The sequence below is a fragment of the Manduca sexta genome, chromosome 15 (genome assembly GCF_014839805.1).
Source record: "Manduca sexta isolate Smith_Timp_Sample1 chromosome 15, JHU_Msex_v1.0, whole genome shotgun sequence".
NCBI classification, from domain to species: Eukaryota; Metazoa; Arthropoda; class Insecta; order Lepidoptera; family Sphingidae; genus Manduca; species Manduca sexta.
Window position 1 is genome coordinate 299848 of NC_051129.1, and position 20245 is coordinate 320092.

General features: G+C 39.9%; 1 protein-coding gene across 1 annotated transcript in view; it reads right to left on the reverse strand.

Annotated features, from left to right (window-relative positions):
• Positions 1-20245, reverse strand: part of LOC115446433 (low-density lipoprotein receptor-related protein 2) — a 214189-nt gene that overhangs the window by 29468 nt on the left and 164476 nt on the right. Inside the window, 5 exon segments of the mRNA XM_037438826.1 lie at positions 4822-4998; positions 5427-5681; positions 6508-6674; positions 7028-7136; positions 13442-13573. Of these exon segments, the coding sequence (XP_037294723.1) occupies positions 4822-4998; positions 5427-5681; positions 6508-6674; positions 7028-7136; positions 13442-13573 (840 nt within the window).

Consider the following 20245-nt stretch of genomic DNA (forward strand, 5'->3'; position numbering starts at 1 on the left):
GGTCGTATTTAGGGTACAAGATGAGCCCCGACCTGAACGGCGGCGGCGTGCAGGCGTGCTGCAGCCCCTCGTCGGAGCCGTCGCCGCAGTCGTCGCGCGCGTCGCACACGTAGGCCTTGAACACGCAGCGCCCGTTGTCGCAGCGGAAGTGGTTCGCGCCGCACTGCGCCGCGCCGCACGACGCCGGCTCGTCCGACAGGTCCTCGCAGTCGGGCGTGCCTGCGTATCATTCATTCATTCGGATAGGTGTTGACATTGAACGTCATCAATTTGTATAGTTTGAGAGTCGTAGACGTAACCTGTCTCATATTATCAGTTCACGTACACTCCTTGGTAAGAAATACCTTATGTAGGTATCATCATTATAAAAACATCAGTAACATTATCAAAAGCTGTCAACTCACCGTCACAGTACCAGGTAGTGGGTATGCAGATCCCGGAGGAGCGGCACTGGAACTGTTTGTCTGGCTGGCACTGGTGCGGCGCCAGCGAGGACAGCCCGCCTCGTCGCTGCCGTCGTTGCAGTCCGGGATGCCGTCACATTTGTATGCCTCCTAGAAAGAGGATTACAGCCGTTTAGATGACATTTGTTATACATTAGGTAGCATAAAATAAGTAAACCCTCATAGTGGAAGCTACAAACATTATTATTAATAATTTGTCTCGTAGGAAATCAATTTATTTAAACTGAGTCTATACTAGATTGCCGACGACAATGGCGTGCTATTCGAAACAAATTATACGAATATTTGTGTTCAGTTAGTGAGCTGATTGGTTTAGTAGAGGAATACATCTATAATTTCTGAAGCATTGTGAATGTTAGTAGCAGTGGTACTCACTCAAATAACATATTGAATATAGATTTAATTTCCATTACCTGCACACACTGCTTGAGGTCAGCGCATTTGAACTGGTTGGCGAGGCAGGATACGGGCGGACAGTCGGCCTCGTCCTGCTTGTCGAAGCAGTCGTCGTCCCCGTCACACACCCATGACGCGGGGATGCAGTGCCCCGTGCGCGGACATGTGAACTGACCGCAACAGGACGTTATTACATTGTGTGTTTAGATAGGTGAAATATATGTACTCAGACTGTCCACTGCAGATGTAGTGCAAACACACACTTTAAGAGATAGTAAATTACCAATTAGCACAAAAGCGACCTGACATTTGTAGATCCAGTGGGATAGAACGACTTATTTTTATAAACATCTTAAATCACAACGTCTCTCATTGAATCTGCTACTACGTAATATTATAAATCTTTCTCTTGCCGGAATAAAAATAACATGGCATTTATAATGGAAATATCTTTTCCAATCTAACCTGGAAGTAAGCGCAAGTCTTTTCAGCACAATGGCTGCCCTCGTCGGAGCCATCTCCACAATCGTTCTCGGAGTCACACTTCCAGGTGTTGGGCACGCAGCGTCCGTTGTCGCACTGGAACTGCGAGGAGCTGCAGGTCACGTTGACGCACCCCGTCTCGTCAGAGAAGTCGCCGCAGTCGTTCTCAGAGTCGCACTTGAAAGTCGCAGGTATACAACGACCAGATTTGCACATGAATTCTGATGAGCTGCATGTTGTTTCTGTAAAGATAATTCTTGATGTATTATGTTGATCGGATATTAGTTACACAGAGGCATTATTAGATGGAGAAATAAGGAGCAAATACTTTATGTTCATTAAACCTTTGAGTTACTTAGGTTTTGTACCAATTTAGGAGTAATGTGTCATTCACAAAGATAATTGAAATCCATGAAAGCTCGAGATGAAATATTAAGTTATGTGTTTACTTACTGGTACAATTCTGCTCCTCATCGCTGTTGTCTAGACAGTCGTCGTCCCCATCGCACACCCAGCTCTTCGGGATACATCTCTGGTTATTGCACGTGAAGTCCCAGGAGTGCGGGCAGGCTTGCACGGGCGGCTCCGAGTTAGGATCGGCGATACAATTCTGACCATCTGCCGCCAACTTCTCTCCGTAAGGACATCCGCACTTAACAGTCAAGAATTCGGTGTTATTCCTCGGTATGGCGAAACAAAGCTTCTGGCAGTTTCCATTATTCCTCGCGCAGGGTTGCATCGGGTCTATTTTCTGTATATTCTCACTATAGACTTTCACTCCGTACAGCCTGTTGGTTTGCGGCTCACGGACCATGATGTCTTCCTGTTCCCCGGTCAGTTTGTGCAGCCTCACGATGGCGTCTAGTCTCCAGTCTGTGATGTACATGAACTCTTTGTTGATAACTATCGAGAACGGATGCCTGATCAGCCTCGAATTGACAGTTTTCACGTCAGTACCGTCCAGTTTGGAATGTTGTACGTGGTCCAGTAAGGCGTCACACCAGTATATTCTGTCGGTGTCAAAATCTATGGACAAGCCGTTAGGCCAGCCGAGAGTAACATTTTCGAAAACGAGAAGCCCGGTACCGTCAGTGTTGCAACGGCTGATGTTTGCCGGTCGGTCCCACTCCGAGAAGAATATGAAACCCTTGTTGGGATGAACGACAATAGCCCTGGGTCTTTTTAAGTCTTTCAGAAGAGTTCTTTTGTAAGTCACGTTCCTCGTTGAAAGGACATTCAATGTTCCTTTCCTAGAGTCGATGTAGTAAAGGTTTTTCGAAGCCCAGTCTACCGCGAGTCCTTCAACGCCCTCGTTCTGTGATGCGAGGACAATTTCCCGAGACGTTCCGTTCCTGTGCACCCTGTATATCACATCTTGTAGCACATCAGAGTAATAGATATGTTCATCTCTTGCGTCGAAGTCCAAGCCAACGAATCTAGCCCTTCGTGACACAACAGGCAAGATTGCGTCACTGAACCCTTCGATTACAGGATTGAGGACCTTTCCTTTAATGAATCTCTGTTGGGAGTACATGAGGAACTCATTCACTAAATCACAATTACGCAAATCGCTTTCGAGCCGGTAGCCGATGTTGCAAGCGCAGCGGTACCCCAGGCCACCATTTTGAATAGCTGTCACTATGCACATTTGGGAGCACCCTCCATTATTGTTACCACAGGGGTTATTGACCGAAGTTTGCTTTAAAGAGTGTATGACAGTGATCGCCCTGGGTTCCCTGATATCCTTCATTTTGTATATGGCTTGAATACTTGAAGCTCCTTCGTATTTATTGACTGAACTGATGCCTTGTTTAATGCTGTCTGACCAGTAGACCCTGTCTTCGAAAAGAGCGAGTCTTGAAGGGCTGGGGACCTGCTGTCCTCTGAGGACCAAGAAACGATGGTTGCCGTCGTAGTCGACCGTTTCGATGTAGTCCAGTAAGGAGTCACACCAGAACACTCGGCGCGCGATGATGTCCACCGCTATACCTGATGCTTTGTAGGCCGCTTCTGATACGATCGATTTCGCGTGGGTACCGTCCATGTTAGCTCGAACAATCTGGAAGGAAAGTATTGGAATATTGAAAGGTTTTAAAGTTATTTGTTACAGTAAAAGAAAACAGCTTCAACTCTGATAAAGTTATTGCAATAGATTGAGTTTTTTAAATCTGTAGACTAGATGAGTTATATGATTAATTTCTCACCTGGCTACTATCAGCAACAAACATCAGACCCAGCGTCGGATCCAGGGCCAAATCGGCTGGGTTCGTCAAATTAGAGCCCAGCACTACGGCATGCAGTCTTCCATCCAGCTCGAAAACATCAATCTTTTGTCCCACGGCATCTGCCACGTACAGTTTGTCTCCCACCCAGTCCACGGCCAGGGCTACCGGAGCCCAGGAACCGGCGACCGTGATGTCGTTACCCGCATAGCTGTTCAGTCCGGCTGGCACGCTCAGATGCTGTGAGTGGATCTGTAAACAAAAAATATATATTGTATGATATAGACAAACATAGTTTGTTTCGACGCGGTTTCGACATTCCATATATCCCGTAACACGGACCAGCATTACTTCTGGTATCGTCAAGTCACCATGTTGGTTGTCATTTTTTTCAACTTTTCCTCAGTTGTAAAACTTTATTGGGGCCAATAAAAAACGACACAAAATAAAATCTGTTCAAAATATATTCAGCCCCTCATAATACAATATGCGTCTAGCAACTATTAAATTTATCCGCAACAAGCCTTTAATCAAATATTTAATTTGGTTGAAACTACTGACCTTTCTAGTCTTGAGATCGGACCAGAACAGCAGATTTCTCCTGTAGTGGTAGTCGAGTCCGGCGGCCGCGGTGGCGTTGGCGAGGACACGGGCGCGCGGCCGTGCAGGTCCATGTGCAGCACCGCGCCCGCGTGCGCCAGCACCAGCGCCGCGCCCGACGCCGCGCCGCCCACGCAGCGCCGCCCCTCCACCAGCGAGTACCCGGGGGCGCATGCGCAACGATATGCTGGAATATACACGCACATTGATTGATACGTTCTGTGATGATTTATTTATCTGTTTAGACTAGCGAGTACCAGACCTGTTAGCTTTATAATTTGCAGTCATCTAGTCGTGATTGTTTACATAGCAAAAATTGCTTGTGGAAGTCAACTTCTGTAAGTTAACTTGCTAATCAAAATCTTGATTTATATAAGTTCAAATGTATCTTAAAGTTAATAAAAATATTAAACCTTAGAGTAATTTATATATTAATACGCGAAGAGAAAATGTTATACCCCTTTATAAGCACATTGCGTGCACAGAGGAGTGGGAGATTTGATATGATTACTGTTTATGTAGAGGAGAGTAAAAATAAAATTTATGTGTGTTACAAATACATTAAATTCCACGGTTTAATTTCGAACACAGCTAATACATTTAAGTAGGGTATTTTACTGCTAAGTAATAATACTTTATAAAACTAAAACACTTACATCCAGCAGTATTAACGCAAAGCTGGTGGCAGAAGCCCCACTCCTTGCACTCGTCGCGGTCCACGCAGGTCCTGTTGTCTGCCGAGAGCGTGAGTCCGGCCGCGCAGGAACACGCTCCGCCAGACGGAGACGCCACGCATTTGTACTCACAGTCCAAGGCGGGACAGGAGGCCGTTGCTGGAAGATAAAATGTATTTAGTGGAATAGAGAAATAGTAGACAGTCGCGGGTAAGAACACAACTTATAAATCCTCTTACTTCGAGCTTAGGCATATACTTTATATTATACCTATCGCGAGAATCGTCACGGTAACAAAAATAATAAAGAAAATTTATCGCTAAAACCAGGCTAAAACAATACTAGTATAATTGAATCAATTTAATGTTTTTTTATCGTAGTTCGGCAAAGTAGTTTAATTGCACCTGATGTTAAGTGAAGTGGAGCTCAAAGAAAGTGCCGACCGGCAGTCATGCCGGCCTGCATAATTGCTTCTTCACGCTCCGCAATCAGTAATACAACATTATGTGCTTTAAAATATTATGCAAATTGCTAGTTTGTGTGGCACCAAAAAAAATATCACACAGCTTATAAATAAAAGAACTCACAGCAAGCAGCTTCCTCATCAGCATTATCTTCACAGTCCCTCTTCCCGTCACACAGCTGGTACCGCATGATACACTTGTGGGTTCCATCTTGTCCTCCCTTAGGGCACAGGTACTTGTTATCGGGGCAGGCTATGGCGGTGCAGTTCGCCTCGTCGGAGCCGTCCGCGCAGTCCTTGTATCCATCGCAGTGGTAGGTAGCGGGGATGCACAGCGCGTTACTGCAGCGGAACTGCCCGATGTGGCAGGGGGGAAAACCTGGGAACAAATGTTTGGTTAAGATTGATGAATTAATATAAGAATATGAGATAGTTTTGTTATGCGTACTTATACATTTACCGAATATTATAATTGAAAATTACCTAGAAAATACATAGTAATTAATACTTTACGTAATCAATCTCCAATGCAATACCACGGTGAAAATTAACAAACAAAACAAGATAATACATATAAGGGTTAGAGAAGACTTCTCATCACGGCATTTCACTTTACGGTTGATGTCATTTTAAATATAATATTAGTAATAAATCCACGATATTTCAACAATGCAAAACCTTTGGTGTAGTGTTTGTTAGTTTGACGTGATGCTTTTAAAAGTCCCTGTACCTGGGCGCTATAAATCAGGCGAGTTCAGATGTTCTGTAACTCCACGGAGCGCACAACTTCACTTTTAGTCGAGATATATTTTAAAACACATATAATACTAGATTTTTACCTTTAAAATGTGGAATTGGTTTTCTTTAACTCGATATTTCGAAATAGACATTGTGGAATGAAGATTTATAACACAACCTTAATGTAAAATCTATATTTAGGTAGGTAGGTAGGTAGGTAGGTATATTCAGGTATATACATAAAAAGGATTTTTAAGCTTGTAAAGGAATTATGATTGTTCCTGGAACTAAAAGAATGTAAACAGGAAACATATCCTGCATCTGAATTAAAATACAATTACTAATGGTCCGTAAACCTTCTGCTAAATACGCAAATCAAAGTCCTAATTTATTCTTATTACATTTATTTTGGGAAAAGCCTTTAATTTAAGCATAAACCTCCAAAAGTGTAATAAAGGGCAACTCACTACAATGTTCTTCGTCTGAGTTGTCGCCGCAGTCGTCTTTGTGGTCGCACTTCACAGAAGCGTCGACGCACTTGTTCCCTGTAGCGCACTTGAACTGGTCCAGCCGGCAGGGTGTCGAGTCTGTGGGACAATTCTGCTCGTCCTTACCCGTCCTACAGTCTAAATACCTGCACGAAAACAATTTAATGAGATTTTTAATAAGTTAGTTCTAAGATTTTTGGCTAGATGTCGTTGTAATAAAATTTGTTTTCAGGCTGTGAAATAAGAGGTAGAAGTTTCAATTGTACTGGAATATGTATTTGCTGGGTCCATGCATTTTATTGTAATTTATATGGCTAATATTATGCATGAACACCGATAGAAATTGTGGATTCCATCATCAATAAAAACTAAATAGACTAATATAATTAGAGATAGATTAACAAAATGTCTTCTTAAATACAAATAAGTAAAGAATAATCCACAGTGACACAATGTAGATATGTAGGAATATCGATTAGAATATGTCGGAATGTATTACCCGTCACATTTCTTCTCTTTAGGTATGCAGGGCCCCTGCGAGGACACTTTCCCGGGGCCCGCGCCCTCTACACCGCACTGGAAGTCGTCAGTTTGACATTTGCGATATGCTGGAACAAATAAAATACTGTGATTACATATTAACTCTTCGCTCAGTGTAGTGCTATTTGCTTTACAGAGTTACTTGCTCGTCTCTTTATTTGAAAATAATGATATCAACGCTACTAATAATAGTATTATTATTAAACATAACAGAGTTATAATCTTATACATAATTTAAGAAACTGTAAATGAAATTCCACAGGCAGTCACAAGCACTTGTATAAAACATTTCCCAAAGTACAATCATATTGAAGCGCACAATCCGGTAAAGGGTTTATGGGTATGTGCGTGCGGTGAATGCAAATAGACGCGTCACGTGTCGCGCGTGTCAACGCTCGCAGAACGCGTTTGGATCAACAGGTCCCATCACCTGCGCGCGGCTCTGTTCTAGGCCTATTGGAATGTTTCTAGTTATAAGCTAAGAAAAATACGGAGTACGAAATAAGAGGTTAGATTTTACTGAGAAAGATATGTATTTTGTATGTAAGAGTAATTTTTCGTTGTCAGCATAGAATAATGCATAAGTATCCAAAGATATATTTTATTTCTATGGTAATTGGTAAGTCATAACGAGAAGCACAATCTATTTTGAACTTCTCTCGTATGCGAAAAACCGCTCATCAGCATAAAGATAGCCCTGGGGAAAAGCTAGGAGAACGATTGGTCACCTTTAACTTTACACTAGAAAATAGAAAGGAAAACGTTAAATACATGGATTGTTCAAAAGTACCTAGTTAGTTTCAAACGTTCCTGTTGGATTTCACACGTTCAGTGGGATTGCTAAAATCGCCTCTTTCTAATTTCCATAGGTTGACAACGCACCCACAATATTACTTATGAGGGTGTTTACAGGCGAGGGTAATCTGTTACCAACGTGGCCCTTCGCATAACTTCTGCTCTAAGTAGACAAATATTACAACACCGTTCTTCAAAATTATCTCGTTCTAAAATATGTCCCATTATTTTTACCCAAATCCTCGTGACATCCATAAGTTTCAGCCTGTTCGAGATAACGCAATTTCCATACAAAGTTATGCAAAAATAGACCTCCGAGACGAGTTTAAGGCTATAAAAATTAAGTTAGAGTGCATTCAACAACGTTGGCTAGCGGCCCTATGTTTAAAAATTTATGTTTTAATGTTACAGGATTTTTCTACCGTGCATTTTTTCTTCTTTCCTATAATAGCAAACAATTATTTATGCAATCGTGATCAGGATAGCTGCTCGATAGCGTATCGATAAATGCTATAACTACAAGTAGGATGTAGTGAGTGATGGCATGAACTTTGTTATTGAAAGTTTCAGATAGTACATTTTTTTTTCTCTCACTAACGATTCACAAAGACTTATATTTGACATATTAACTATGTTATATAAATTGTTTTGTTTATTTAGGATGTGAAGGAAGGGGCGATGTTCCGCTATTTTATACGCAATTGATACGTAATAATGTTTCATAATAAGGATACACAATAAAATATTGTAACATAAAACTTACATAATAAAACGGATGATACTTTTACTACCACCTAAATAATATATCAACGGAAACCAAAGTTTTGTTTAAAATTATTAAAAATTCCCATTCTCAAAACTCGGGGTATGCAGTGACATATCTGGGTTCAAAACATATTAATAAAAGTTATCTCTGGGGCGTGTAATAATTCTAACGCCCATATTATCCCGTTATGCTGACGGTTGGCACATCTTTAGGACTGGGCTGGGATCAGGGCAGACCGTCGTAAATATTATCGGCGGATCCACTGCCCGGCCAAGCATCATATCGCGATTCAAATATTTTTGCCACGTTTATGGGAATATTTAATGTTTGGGACCACTTTGGGTCGGGTTTGAGATGCTAGTGCTTATTTTTCGTAGATGTCTAGTCAGTGTAAGGCTGTGAAATTGAAGTACTGGATTCGATTTCCCGATTGCTATATTTTACGATATTCAGGAAATAAATATGAAAAATATTTTCTATTCAAATAAATCTTGTTTAGATCTAGAAATAACATTAACAAATACATATAATATTTTAAAACTGCACATTTATTTATATTTTTCTTCTGAAAATGGTATTACAAAAGGAAGTTTCCTGTTCATGTACAATAACGTATAATGAAATATCATTTTTCTAATATTAGCCTTTATGAAATCGAATCCAATGCGCTAGTTTTTGCTTGCATTTATTCTCTCTTGACTCCTCATATCTCTTGCAGTTTCATCGCCTATACAGATCTACCTACTGAAGCATTCAACTCAATCCTGCATCAAAATCAGTTCAGCCGCTTGAATGCACTAACGAATTAACAGACTACTGTTTATATGCAGATACGGTCTCTACAGGCCCAGATATAACAACAATTAGGCATTCTAACTCGAAACTAGGGTCCCTTTGGGCCTGCACCGAAACTTGCAAGACTCGACTGGTCAAATTGTGGTATAACTTTAGCAGCGTGTTTGTAGTAATAAATACAACTGTTGGCGCAGAAGGAGTGGCTCGGGACCTGGAGAAGTTTGTGGACATCGTCAGAGGAAACTATTGTATTACTGTTTTTATAATAAAGATACAAGAAGATAAGTTCCCGACGTTACAGTTAGCTAATATGGAAGGTCAACAAAGTGTTAATAAAACTTCAGATTGATAATAAATATAGTTCAAGGCAACATGTTTTAAATCATCGACAACATACATATACATTCAAGTTCTACCTGTTACACTCCAATGTGGCGATATACTCAGAAAGAACGTCGCTCCTGTATGTACTTAAAATAAGTTGTTAAAAAAGGTTATTGCGCTAACCACGCATAAGAGATAGGGATAAGGTCTTAGTCCACCTGTGGTGGACCACCACGCTGGCCTAGTGCGGATCGGTAGACTTTACACGCCCTAAAAATTCCAGTAGAGAATTTGTCAGCTATGCAGGTTTCCTCACGATATTTTCCTACACCGTGAAAGCTAGCGATACTTTAAAAAATACACACATCATTTAAGAAAAATCTGTGGTGCGTGTCCTTGAGTTTTGAACCTGCGGACATTCGTCTCGGCAGACTGTTCCACACCAAACTAAGCTGTTACCGCTACTTCAAATTAGGCTTGAATAATAAATACAAGATAAATAATCTAATCACATCATCCACATATATAAGCAAACGGTTCCCACAGAGCACGGTGCGGACCACCCAACTCTGCAGTTAATAAAACTACATAGTAATTGCAGTCTATTAAAAGTTGCAAGAACAAGTTTGTGTAGGAGTTGAAATGTACATTTTACGGACCTCGTTGTAGACGCTGAGTGTGGATAGAAGGATTGTAACGAGCATGTCTTCTGATGAATGTCACGACTTTCGGTTACAAAAACAATGGAATCGTCGATGCGTTGCTGGTTTTAAAATATTGTCGGATTTTAAAAAACATTTCAAGATAGAGAATCAAATTCAGTACGCCATAATTCAAAGTACAGTTGCCATAAAACAAGATACAAAAATATTATTAATTTAATTTAAACTCATTAACAAAGAACGAACAATGCAAGTCAATCACCGGAATCGTAACAAGTCGCCACAAACTCCATAATTCCAAGAAAATGTTCAAAGACAACAGATTTACATTGAAACAGGCACATCTCAGATACGAAGACTAAACAAAAACGCAATTTCCACACCATTAAAACTTCCTCGCTCCGGGGTACTTTCAGGGAAACTACCAATTTCACAAGAACCCCGGTTTTAGGAACATGTTCCTGGGATATACATAAATGTTCGCGCACAGCGGTGTTAGGAGGTCAGCTTACGTTGGCCTTGTTACTTCGTTTGAAACGTGTTCTTTCAAAAGGCGTACGGTATCAGTGTTTTTAAATATTGTTTATGAATGCATTGATAATTATAACTGAAAGTCTAATTGGACTCTAATTGAATTACGTTTTGTGTTTGAAAATTATTTTCTATTTCCTGTGATATTCATTTAATACGTATTTTATATTTGCAATACTAACAAGGCGAGATTAAAGTATTGCATTGAGAGTAATTATTCATAATTAGTACAGCGCTTGCATGCATTCAATTAATAACATGCAATTTATTAAATAAGGCCAGTTCTAATAATTTTGCTAAACAATGTATTGGATAAAGTACTATGAAATAAATTAATAAAGTTTAATTTAAATTTACGGTATTTTTCTGCTATTACTGTGGGTTTTATGCTAGGCGAGTGTAAAATCTTAAATATAAAGGTAAGAAAAAGAGACAGGTGTTCAATTGCAATATGACAAATTAATTCAAAATCAATTGAATTGAGAGGTTTTAAGAAAAATATTGTAAATCATAATCAAATATTTTACTACTTCCCGCCTAAATACCAAACAATTTCGTATAAATAGGAGAAAGGTGCAATCTATGTAAATGTCAATGAGAACTTGCATTAATTCACTATCGAATGTCTCACAAATCAAATTATCAAGTAACATATATCCCGGGATCCGACTCCAGTGAATTCACATGCGGGATCGATTGCAAGTCCCGCGGGACCGCATTAAAACTTAGTCGTACCCTTGGGAACTTGTGATACCTTCTAGCAGTGTTGACTTCCGTACGTACGTGGATATATACAACATAGTTTCTCAAAATGAAAATATATACGTACTTGCCTACAATAATAAACTTAAAAATATGAACACGTTTTGTGATTAAAAATAAAATAAATTAAAATACTTTGATCTTATCATGAATCTATGTAAAATTATAATTTAAAAGGTGCAAAAACAATGAAAAGAATTATGTTAAAATATATATACCATTGACAGAAAAGTACCAAAACACAAAATACTGAAGCGAATAACGGAAATGAGACAATATCATATCATAAAGAAACACCATTACCTATCAATATAACGAAATAGAAAGCAATCAATGCGCTGTATTATGACGTGTCGCTGTGGGCAAGACCCCCCGTCCCCCGCATTGCCCTCGCAGGACGAGTTTAATCCGACCACATCTACTGCACTAATCCTCTAACAATACATCAAAATTTTCACGCTTCCGTGAATCCTGACGCTGGGACGTAATCAGCAGATTGCGTTGGGAGACAAATCTGTTACACGGAATTCGGCATTTGAAATTATTTTAGTGATTCAGTTCCCGCGGTTCCGGTGACGAAAGGTCGCATTTTTCGTAAGAGAACACGACGCAACGTGAAGGTATTAATATGCATCCATGCTGTCTGCAAATCGTTCTGATGACAATCAGATTCTAAAGAAATTCTACATAAAAGGAAGCCGGCAGAAATCGGGTTATATAGACCCTTCAACACTTCTGGGTTCTTAAATTCTTCAAAATATAATTATTCTGGTTTCGAAAGTGACTACAGAGTGACAAATGCTGCGATTTTAACATTAAGCAGGCCTTTACTACGAAGACTCGTGACTGCCGTTGCAGGATAAAAGATAGACTGCAACTGTGGCCTCTCTTATATAGGACAAACAAAAAGAAATATAGGGACCCGCGTAAAAGAACATATAGCTGACGTGAAACACCGACGCTCTACGAAGTCTGCAGTCGCTGAACATTCTGAAGGAGGCTCCAATCATTATTTGCGATTAGACAAGCCACAAATCCTTGCCAAAGAACACCGATTCCTGCCTAGGATGATTCGCGAGGCTATTGAAATTAAAAACACCCAAATTTCAATAGGGAAGATGGTTGGAAGCTTGCACAAGCCTGGGATCCTGTTCTACATTTAATTAAATCGGATCCCAAAAGACCGGCTGCCAGACCTCAAGACACTGTGAGCTCATTCTGCGTAGATCGGACCGTCAACAGATAAAATTTTAAAAAGTTGTATATTTGAAAAATGTAGGTAGATATTGTAACTTTGACTTTGCGGATGAACAACACCTCAGTCCCCCCCCGTGACCATGAAGGCTGCAAAGTCTTCGAAACGTCGGGAGAAAATAATAATATAAAAAACCGCGATAAAATCCGTTTAAATAGTTTTTAGTTTTTATTTCAATGTCTAACATTCGCGTAAACATAAGAAATCATTAAGAAATCATTAGGATAAAAGTATATCAAACCATTACTAGAATAAGTTGTACTTCATGTAATTTCAACTAGGCATAATTGTGTAGACTGAGGGGAAATCATTTCCCGTCAGTCGACACTCTATTTTGACCCAACTGTATTAACCACCAAGTAGGGTCACTTTGCCGTTTTTTTTATAAATGTTCATCCAGGAGTCTAAACCGTCTTGTCCAGCATAATACGATACCTATACTGGTCCATAGTAACTATTAAGTCTGAACATAGAGGTACTCACTGCAGTCAGCCTCGTCGGTGCCGTCGACGCAGTCCACATGCATATCACAGCGGTAGTGCGGCGGGATGCAGTACGTCTTGTTCCACACGTACTGCCCGCACGTCAGCTGCCCAGCCTCGCACTCAGGAGGCGCTGTGGACAAACAAACAGATTACATTGCTGCATATTTAATAGAGGTCGAGGAAATCGCTCATCTCATGATAAACCATGCTCGTAAACATAAAAAAACAAAAACGTAACATGAAACTCAAATTATGAAACTGCTGAATGACATTCATGAGATAAGATGCCTTAGGTTTGCTAGTGGCTACAATAACTAAACAGCTGTACCTTTATACTTTTAATTTAATCCTCTTTACGCAGATTTCGAAAATTCTCACACAGAATTGTGGGTAGTTAGATACAGTTGATATTATCATACGGAATATGAAAGGGTTATCACGGTGGCAGCGAGCGGATTAGAAAAGTTCCGAACTCGACGTATCTGTGACGGACGGTGACAAGGGTGCCGCCTGCCGGAATTTTATCAAAAAACTTAGCGCATACTTTAGGGTTAGTTTTTCCAAAATGTGATGTGAAAAGTTGTAACCCTTTAAAATTGTTTGTGAAATTATTTCAATTTTGTCAGCGTGGTATGAGTCAGTTCTTTTTGGGGCACCGTGTATTTAGAATGTAACCCAAATTGTAAGGTGGTACCAATTATATTGAATAACTTCTGGAGGTTTCCAACCTAAATTCTCTGAACATGACATATTCTTCCTCACTGACGAGTATCAGTCTAATACGGTGGATTTAAATTCATCGAGATGAGCATGTCTAGTGGTGCGACGGCTACAATCAGGGCGTCTATCAATCAACGCACTAGTCCGACAGTGAGGGTCCTTGAACACTCGAGTGCAGAAGGACTGGTAACCATCGAGAGGCTTACAGGGCTGGCGCCTAGCTACGGTTTCTAATTAAATTGTGAGAGTGACAATCGTAACCACTTTTTGTGGAAGAAATAAGTGACAAGGGGTAAATAGGGACTCAATGAAGGAAAATACAAACAAAATAATGACTAGATAAAGCAAAATTCTAATCAAATCTTCTTTTTCTTGAATTAGTAAAACATAAATTGTTTGCATACGTAGATTTATCATTTCATAAAATTCATAGTCCTATTTATGCCGTTTTCAGGTCCTCTTTCAAACATTTTTGAGTTTGCGATATTTGTCATAGTCGGTAAACAGATGCACGAACGACGAATCAAATATTTGCAAATGGCACAAGTATTTGTTCTGGTGCGGGATCTAGCGAGGTGAGAAGATTTTCATCTCTTGTTATGATTCCAGGGCTCACGTGGTACAAGCTAGCCATCTGTTCCGTCACTGCAAGGTTGATGTGTGGAGTCCGATGCGCTCGTGCATTCACGTGCAAATATTGGGAATCGACGATTAAGCGCCTGTTTCATCATTTCTAGTTCACAGTAAGTGCAGGCAATTCTTTCTTTCGTTCACATTACTATAAAGATTGTATATTAACAGTTTGGATTTTTGAGACGATGCAGTAATGGTAACTACCTTAACAGCAGTGGCTATGAGGAAACTGTAGTAGGAGATAGATGTAACATTTTCGGTGATATTGATTTACAAAAAAGGTAAGTCAGCAACATGGTAAGATCGTCATAGATCTAAAAAAAAATAAAAATCAGCAAAATAATTGTCAATTTAGGAAATAACTATTTTCAATACCAATCGACCTTGTTACTTATAAGTATCCAAATATTCTATGAGACCATTATAGGTTTCAGGACATTTAAGGTCAATTTGCAATAATCTTGCAACATACATTTTATAGATTGTCCCGTCTCAAAAATCTACCCTATATAATAGGATTCTCATTCCGGATAATATCTTGTGCACAGGAGACGTCGCGAGTGTACGTTTTTTATGCAAAGTTTTGTGTCGTCTTGGAACGTTTACTATCAGACTAGCTATTAGCTCGTCTCATCATGCAGTATAAATCATTAATCAAGCCCAATGCCCCATAGATTATCCAACCAAGTACGTGGCCACTACACAAATATTTTATATAGCTTTTATCACCAACGCAATTGTACGCCGGTTATTGTTATTTTAATGTATTACGCCAAAATATCCTGTACAATAACTAAACCGCGAACGAAGGTTTTGTTCATTACGATAACGGCCTACTGAATTAATTTGTAATAATTCTGATTAAAATTTGTAAAGTAGAATTGATAATATTGAATAATATTGAAATGTATTCGTGGGTTAACTAAAAAATCATAAAAAATATGTGAGCACCAGGAATCATAGTTCAAAATACAGGTCGGCGAATTGTAATTATGTGCGGAATGGAATGTGCGCGGCGGTATGACACGGAACGGAAAGAAAACAAGACGGCAGTAGGTTACGGCGGTGAAATCAAGGTAAATGGTGTATTCAAAAAATAAAAAAAACCTTGACAAGTATTGATTTAATATCCTAAAAGCCAATATAATACAATATATCTATAATTATGCATACTAGTCCGAAAAAACGGTGTGGATGTTGCTATAGGCTTGTTGTTTATCCGACCGTCATATGCTCAAGCGGCGTGAGTTGCATTACTACTTACTCCCTCAGACTTGAACGCGTGAGCATAGCACAATAACGCTGTAAATGTTAGGTTCATAATCACAGCAGCATTATCATCGATACAATCACCATTATTCCAGCGCAATATTCGGCTGTAATGTGCCACGTAACCCCGCACAAACTAAAGCCTGTTGCAAACTAGGAGTACCCACAGATACTTTGATATCTCTTATTCTGTTAGGGGTGGGTAGAAACGCAACAAACGCGCTCCAATTTTTGCCATGCTCTTTTGTCCTGATCAAATCGCTAATTGACCAAGAATGTGTTAAGTCACTGTTGTGTTCCGGTTTGAAGGACATTGTAGCCAGCCAGTGTAACTACTGGACGTAATGAGACTTAACATCTCGTATCTCAGGATGGCGAGCGCAGTGGAATACCGAACAATACTTTGTAATTCAAGGTGTTGGATGGTGTTTCTACTGTTTATGGGCGGTAGTATCACTTACCAAGCGAAAGCTAACTCGCCTCGTCATTCAATGCAATTAAAAAAAAAGTTCGTTTTTATCCACGCACTTGTTTGCCGACAAGTCATGTGTCTAGACTCCGGACCATTCTACTTCCTCTCATTAATTTATTGTTTAAGTCTTATTGTTTTTTTATTGTACTTCATATCTGACTTTACCATGTGTATTTTTCTATTTACAATGATCACAAAAACTTTAAACTTTCCGATGGTGACATGATACTATATATAAAATGCTAAATTGCGAGATAAACATTAACATTAAGACGGTTTGAATGAACTTTAAAACGATTATGGATGACAAACACGCATCAAGCTATTCGTCACGCCATCGGCTTGCAATATTCACAATATTTTAATAAATCCTGCGCAGTGATTGATTTGTTGTAGCGGCGTGTGTCGCCGGCGCCGGCCGCGTCGGTCGCGCGCGCGCTATGAATGTGAATGCGAATGACGCGCAACATCCGTGTGAAGTGTCATTACTTCAAAAGAAGTTTTTATATAAATCCTGATTCCTAGAATGTGTAAAGCACGAATCGTCAAGCAGATCCAAGAGCTGTAAAATCGGCGGACGCGGGATCGAAAAATTTAAATGCAAAGATTTTAATCTGTAAATATTTTTTTAAACATGAATAAACAAAATGATAGATTTAATTATTGTCCAAAAATGTTTACTTTATAAAAACGCTATTTCGATACAAAAACCGTTTAAAAAGCTCCAACGCGAACATTCGATTTAACACGCCCGAAACAGCGATCAAAAACTCCCGGCTGCTGAAATTCGATTATGCACTGTTGGGGCAAACTGACATGTCGATAAAAGCCACGGACAATGGAGACGGGCGGTGTTACAATAAAATTCTTTGTGCACTTGTGAAAAATGTTTGCTGTGTGTGAGTTGACGGGTAGATTGCGTCTCCTGGCTCTCGGTGAGGTCTCGCTTCCGTGTTACTAGGAGGTACTTTCGTATGCGAGTGTCGATGTGGTTTTCTGAAACCCTGAAGTGTGCAAGGCACAAGCTACTGTGTTCCAGTTTGAAGGAAAATGTAATGTGATTTCTGGCCACCGATGCGCAAAGGCATTGTTTCATTTTCAGCCATTACACTTAACATAGGATTTTTTTTAAGTTTCCTAAAATTTATACTTTGTACCCTGCCATATACGAAAGTGAAACATGGCACACATTCATGCCTTTTATACCAGAAGGAGTACGCAGAGGCGAGGGTGCACACACTTTCACAATTACCGAGATCGGGCTGACATTGAGTAGAAAAACCCATTATCACTTTGCTCGACCCGGGAATCAAACCCGAGATCTCAGCTCTGTAGTCGTATCCTAATACAACTATGCCACCGAGACAGCCATGAAGTAAATTAAACATTACTTTAGAGGTTTGTATCCCCGAAGTTTAAGTCGATTTCAATTATCTTTTCGGTGTTTGTATTCCGCTTATTATTCGCAAAAGTTAACATATTAAGCAAACTTAACATTGGCAAACATCCTTAGCGCTGTGAGCACCAATTATGAACACATTTTATTATATGAATTTCCCGATCTGCTCCGGGCTCCTTTAGTTACGGCACTTATAGTTACTACTCTTGCTTTCTGGTACCCTGGTATGTCTGTCGCCATACGAAGTGAGTCCGTCTATACTTGATTATTTTTTACTGTTTCTGACGCCGAGCAATGAGTAAAAACTTTTGTATCTAGAATTTGTAGCTAATGTAATAGAGCGTTCTGTGACTTAACATCATTCTAAGCAATACAGACAGTATTATGTAGAGCCTTGTTATTCCAAGTTCTGTTTAATTCTAATGCTATACGGGTAGTAAAGTTAACCAGACGAGCTACTACTCGTTAAGTGAGTTAAAAACGTTACCCTGAGAAGTGAAAAGCAATTAGTGCCCTATCAGGCGCCGCGGACAGGGATTTATGAGATAAATCATTGATCAGCGCTGATACGCGTCTGCATAATGCGTTAAGGTTGCGGAATGTGTGGACTAATTTAGACTGTAAATATTAAACTTTGGTCAGGATGATTTGCGTTAATTCCGAATTATGTATTCCTAAATTATTTATGTATACGTGTTATAAAACGAAGACATTTTCTGTCTGTCTGTATGTTATCGATTTTCTCAAAATGTACAGAACGAATTTTTATGAAATTTATTATGGAGATACTTTAATACTCTGGGAAGGTTGTAAGCTACTTTCTATCCTGGAAAGCTAGCTTATATGAGAGTATTGAGACGTTAGACTCATTAATATTAGACAAAAACTATGTTTCGCGGCCCCATCGGCATGAATATCTATTACCGGAAAGAGTTAATACCGGACTTCACCTATCAGTGGCCCATATTCCACTCCAATCTATTCACCGCTTTGCATGTCATGCATTTTCATAAAATATCGTATTAATATTATAGTGACCCTTCTCCGGTATCATTTCCGCGCCTTAACAGCTATTAATGCACGGCACGCGTTGTTTTGCGAACGCATCTACCCCCCCCTCCCTCCCCCCTCCCGCTCTCTCCGCCCCTCGCCCCAATTATTACCACACGGTGAAATAATCGCCGCGCGTTACCATTCGCATCATTAGTTTACGGCACTTAACAACGTCATTTACGCTGATGTCTTCCGTAGCGTAAAATAGGTCACTTTGGTTTTCGAATATCGAAAGATTGTTTATCTTAGGTACGAGTGCTGATCTCGCCATCTACACCATAAACGTAGTAGGTACAAGAGCCAGGTGTATGTTTATACAACTTAACGAGGAGTTTCTTGCTCGCTTCTGAGTGCTAGTATAATCCGATAATAATAGCATCATCTTGGATACCAAATATCTGTGTAGTACTGCGCTCGTAATTTTAAGTCAGTAGGTGTTAACAATTACTTTGCTCCACACTTGCCAAATTAGACCAGCTTGGCGAACTGGCTTCCTCGAGGCGACTGACCTCCACTGATAATTTCGAGGGTGTGTGAAGTCTACCAATCCGCACTAGGCCAGCGTGGTGGACTAAGGCCTAATCCCTCTCAGTAGTAGAGGAAGCCCGTGCTCAGCAGTGGGCAAGTATATAATACAGGGCTGATATTATAGGTGTTAAGTCCATTGAACAATTAACTATTAAAAAATCGAACCTATCAGTAGTGTCCGTTGCATACTGCTGCGTTACATGTAGACAGATTGTTTCCAAACCCCGCGAACTACAAACTTAGTAAGCGCTGTCAAGCTCACCCACAGAACCCAAATCAAACTATCGGAACAGGCAAGTTTGGGCTAACAAGGCCACCATAATTTATAACGTTCCCGGACAGCCATGAATAAGTACCCTTATTAAAATATAATAATAAAAAGGTGTTCCTTTTTTAAATTTTTAGTTTCTCCTCAAATTTCTTTTAAAAATTATTTATGTTTTAAATTTTCTCTCTCAACTCTAACAGTTCGATCTGTCCAGTAACACCCTGCCGGGTGGACGTACTAGGAGTACAGGCCCGCCCCAGAGGGTCCCATATTATCATATAGACGATGTTTGTTGGCTGTTTTGTAAAAGTTTGTTACCGAATTTGGAATTAGAATCGAACTTGTATTTTGTGACGAATGTAGTACACAGGTCATTTACCTGAGGGGAAATGTCATAACTTATATTTTTGATATGCATTCCCGCCAGCAAAACGGCGCGTTAACCATATTTTAGAAACTA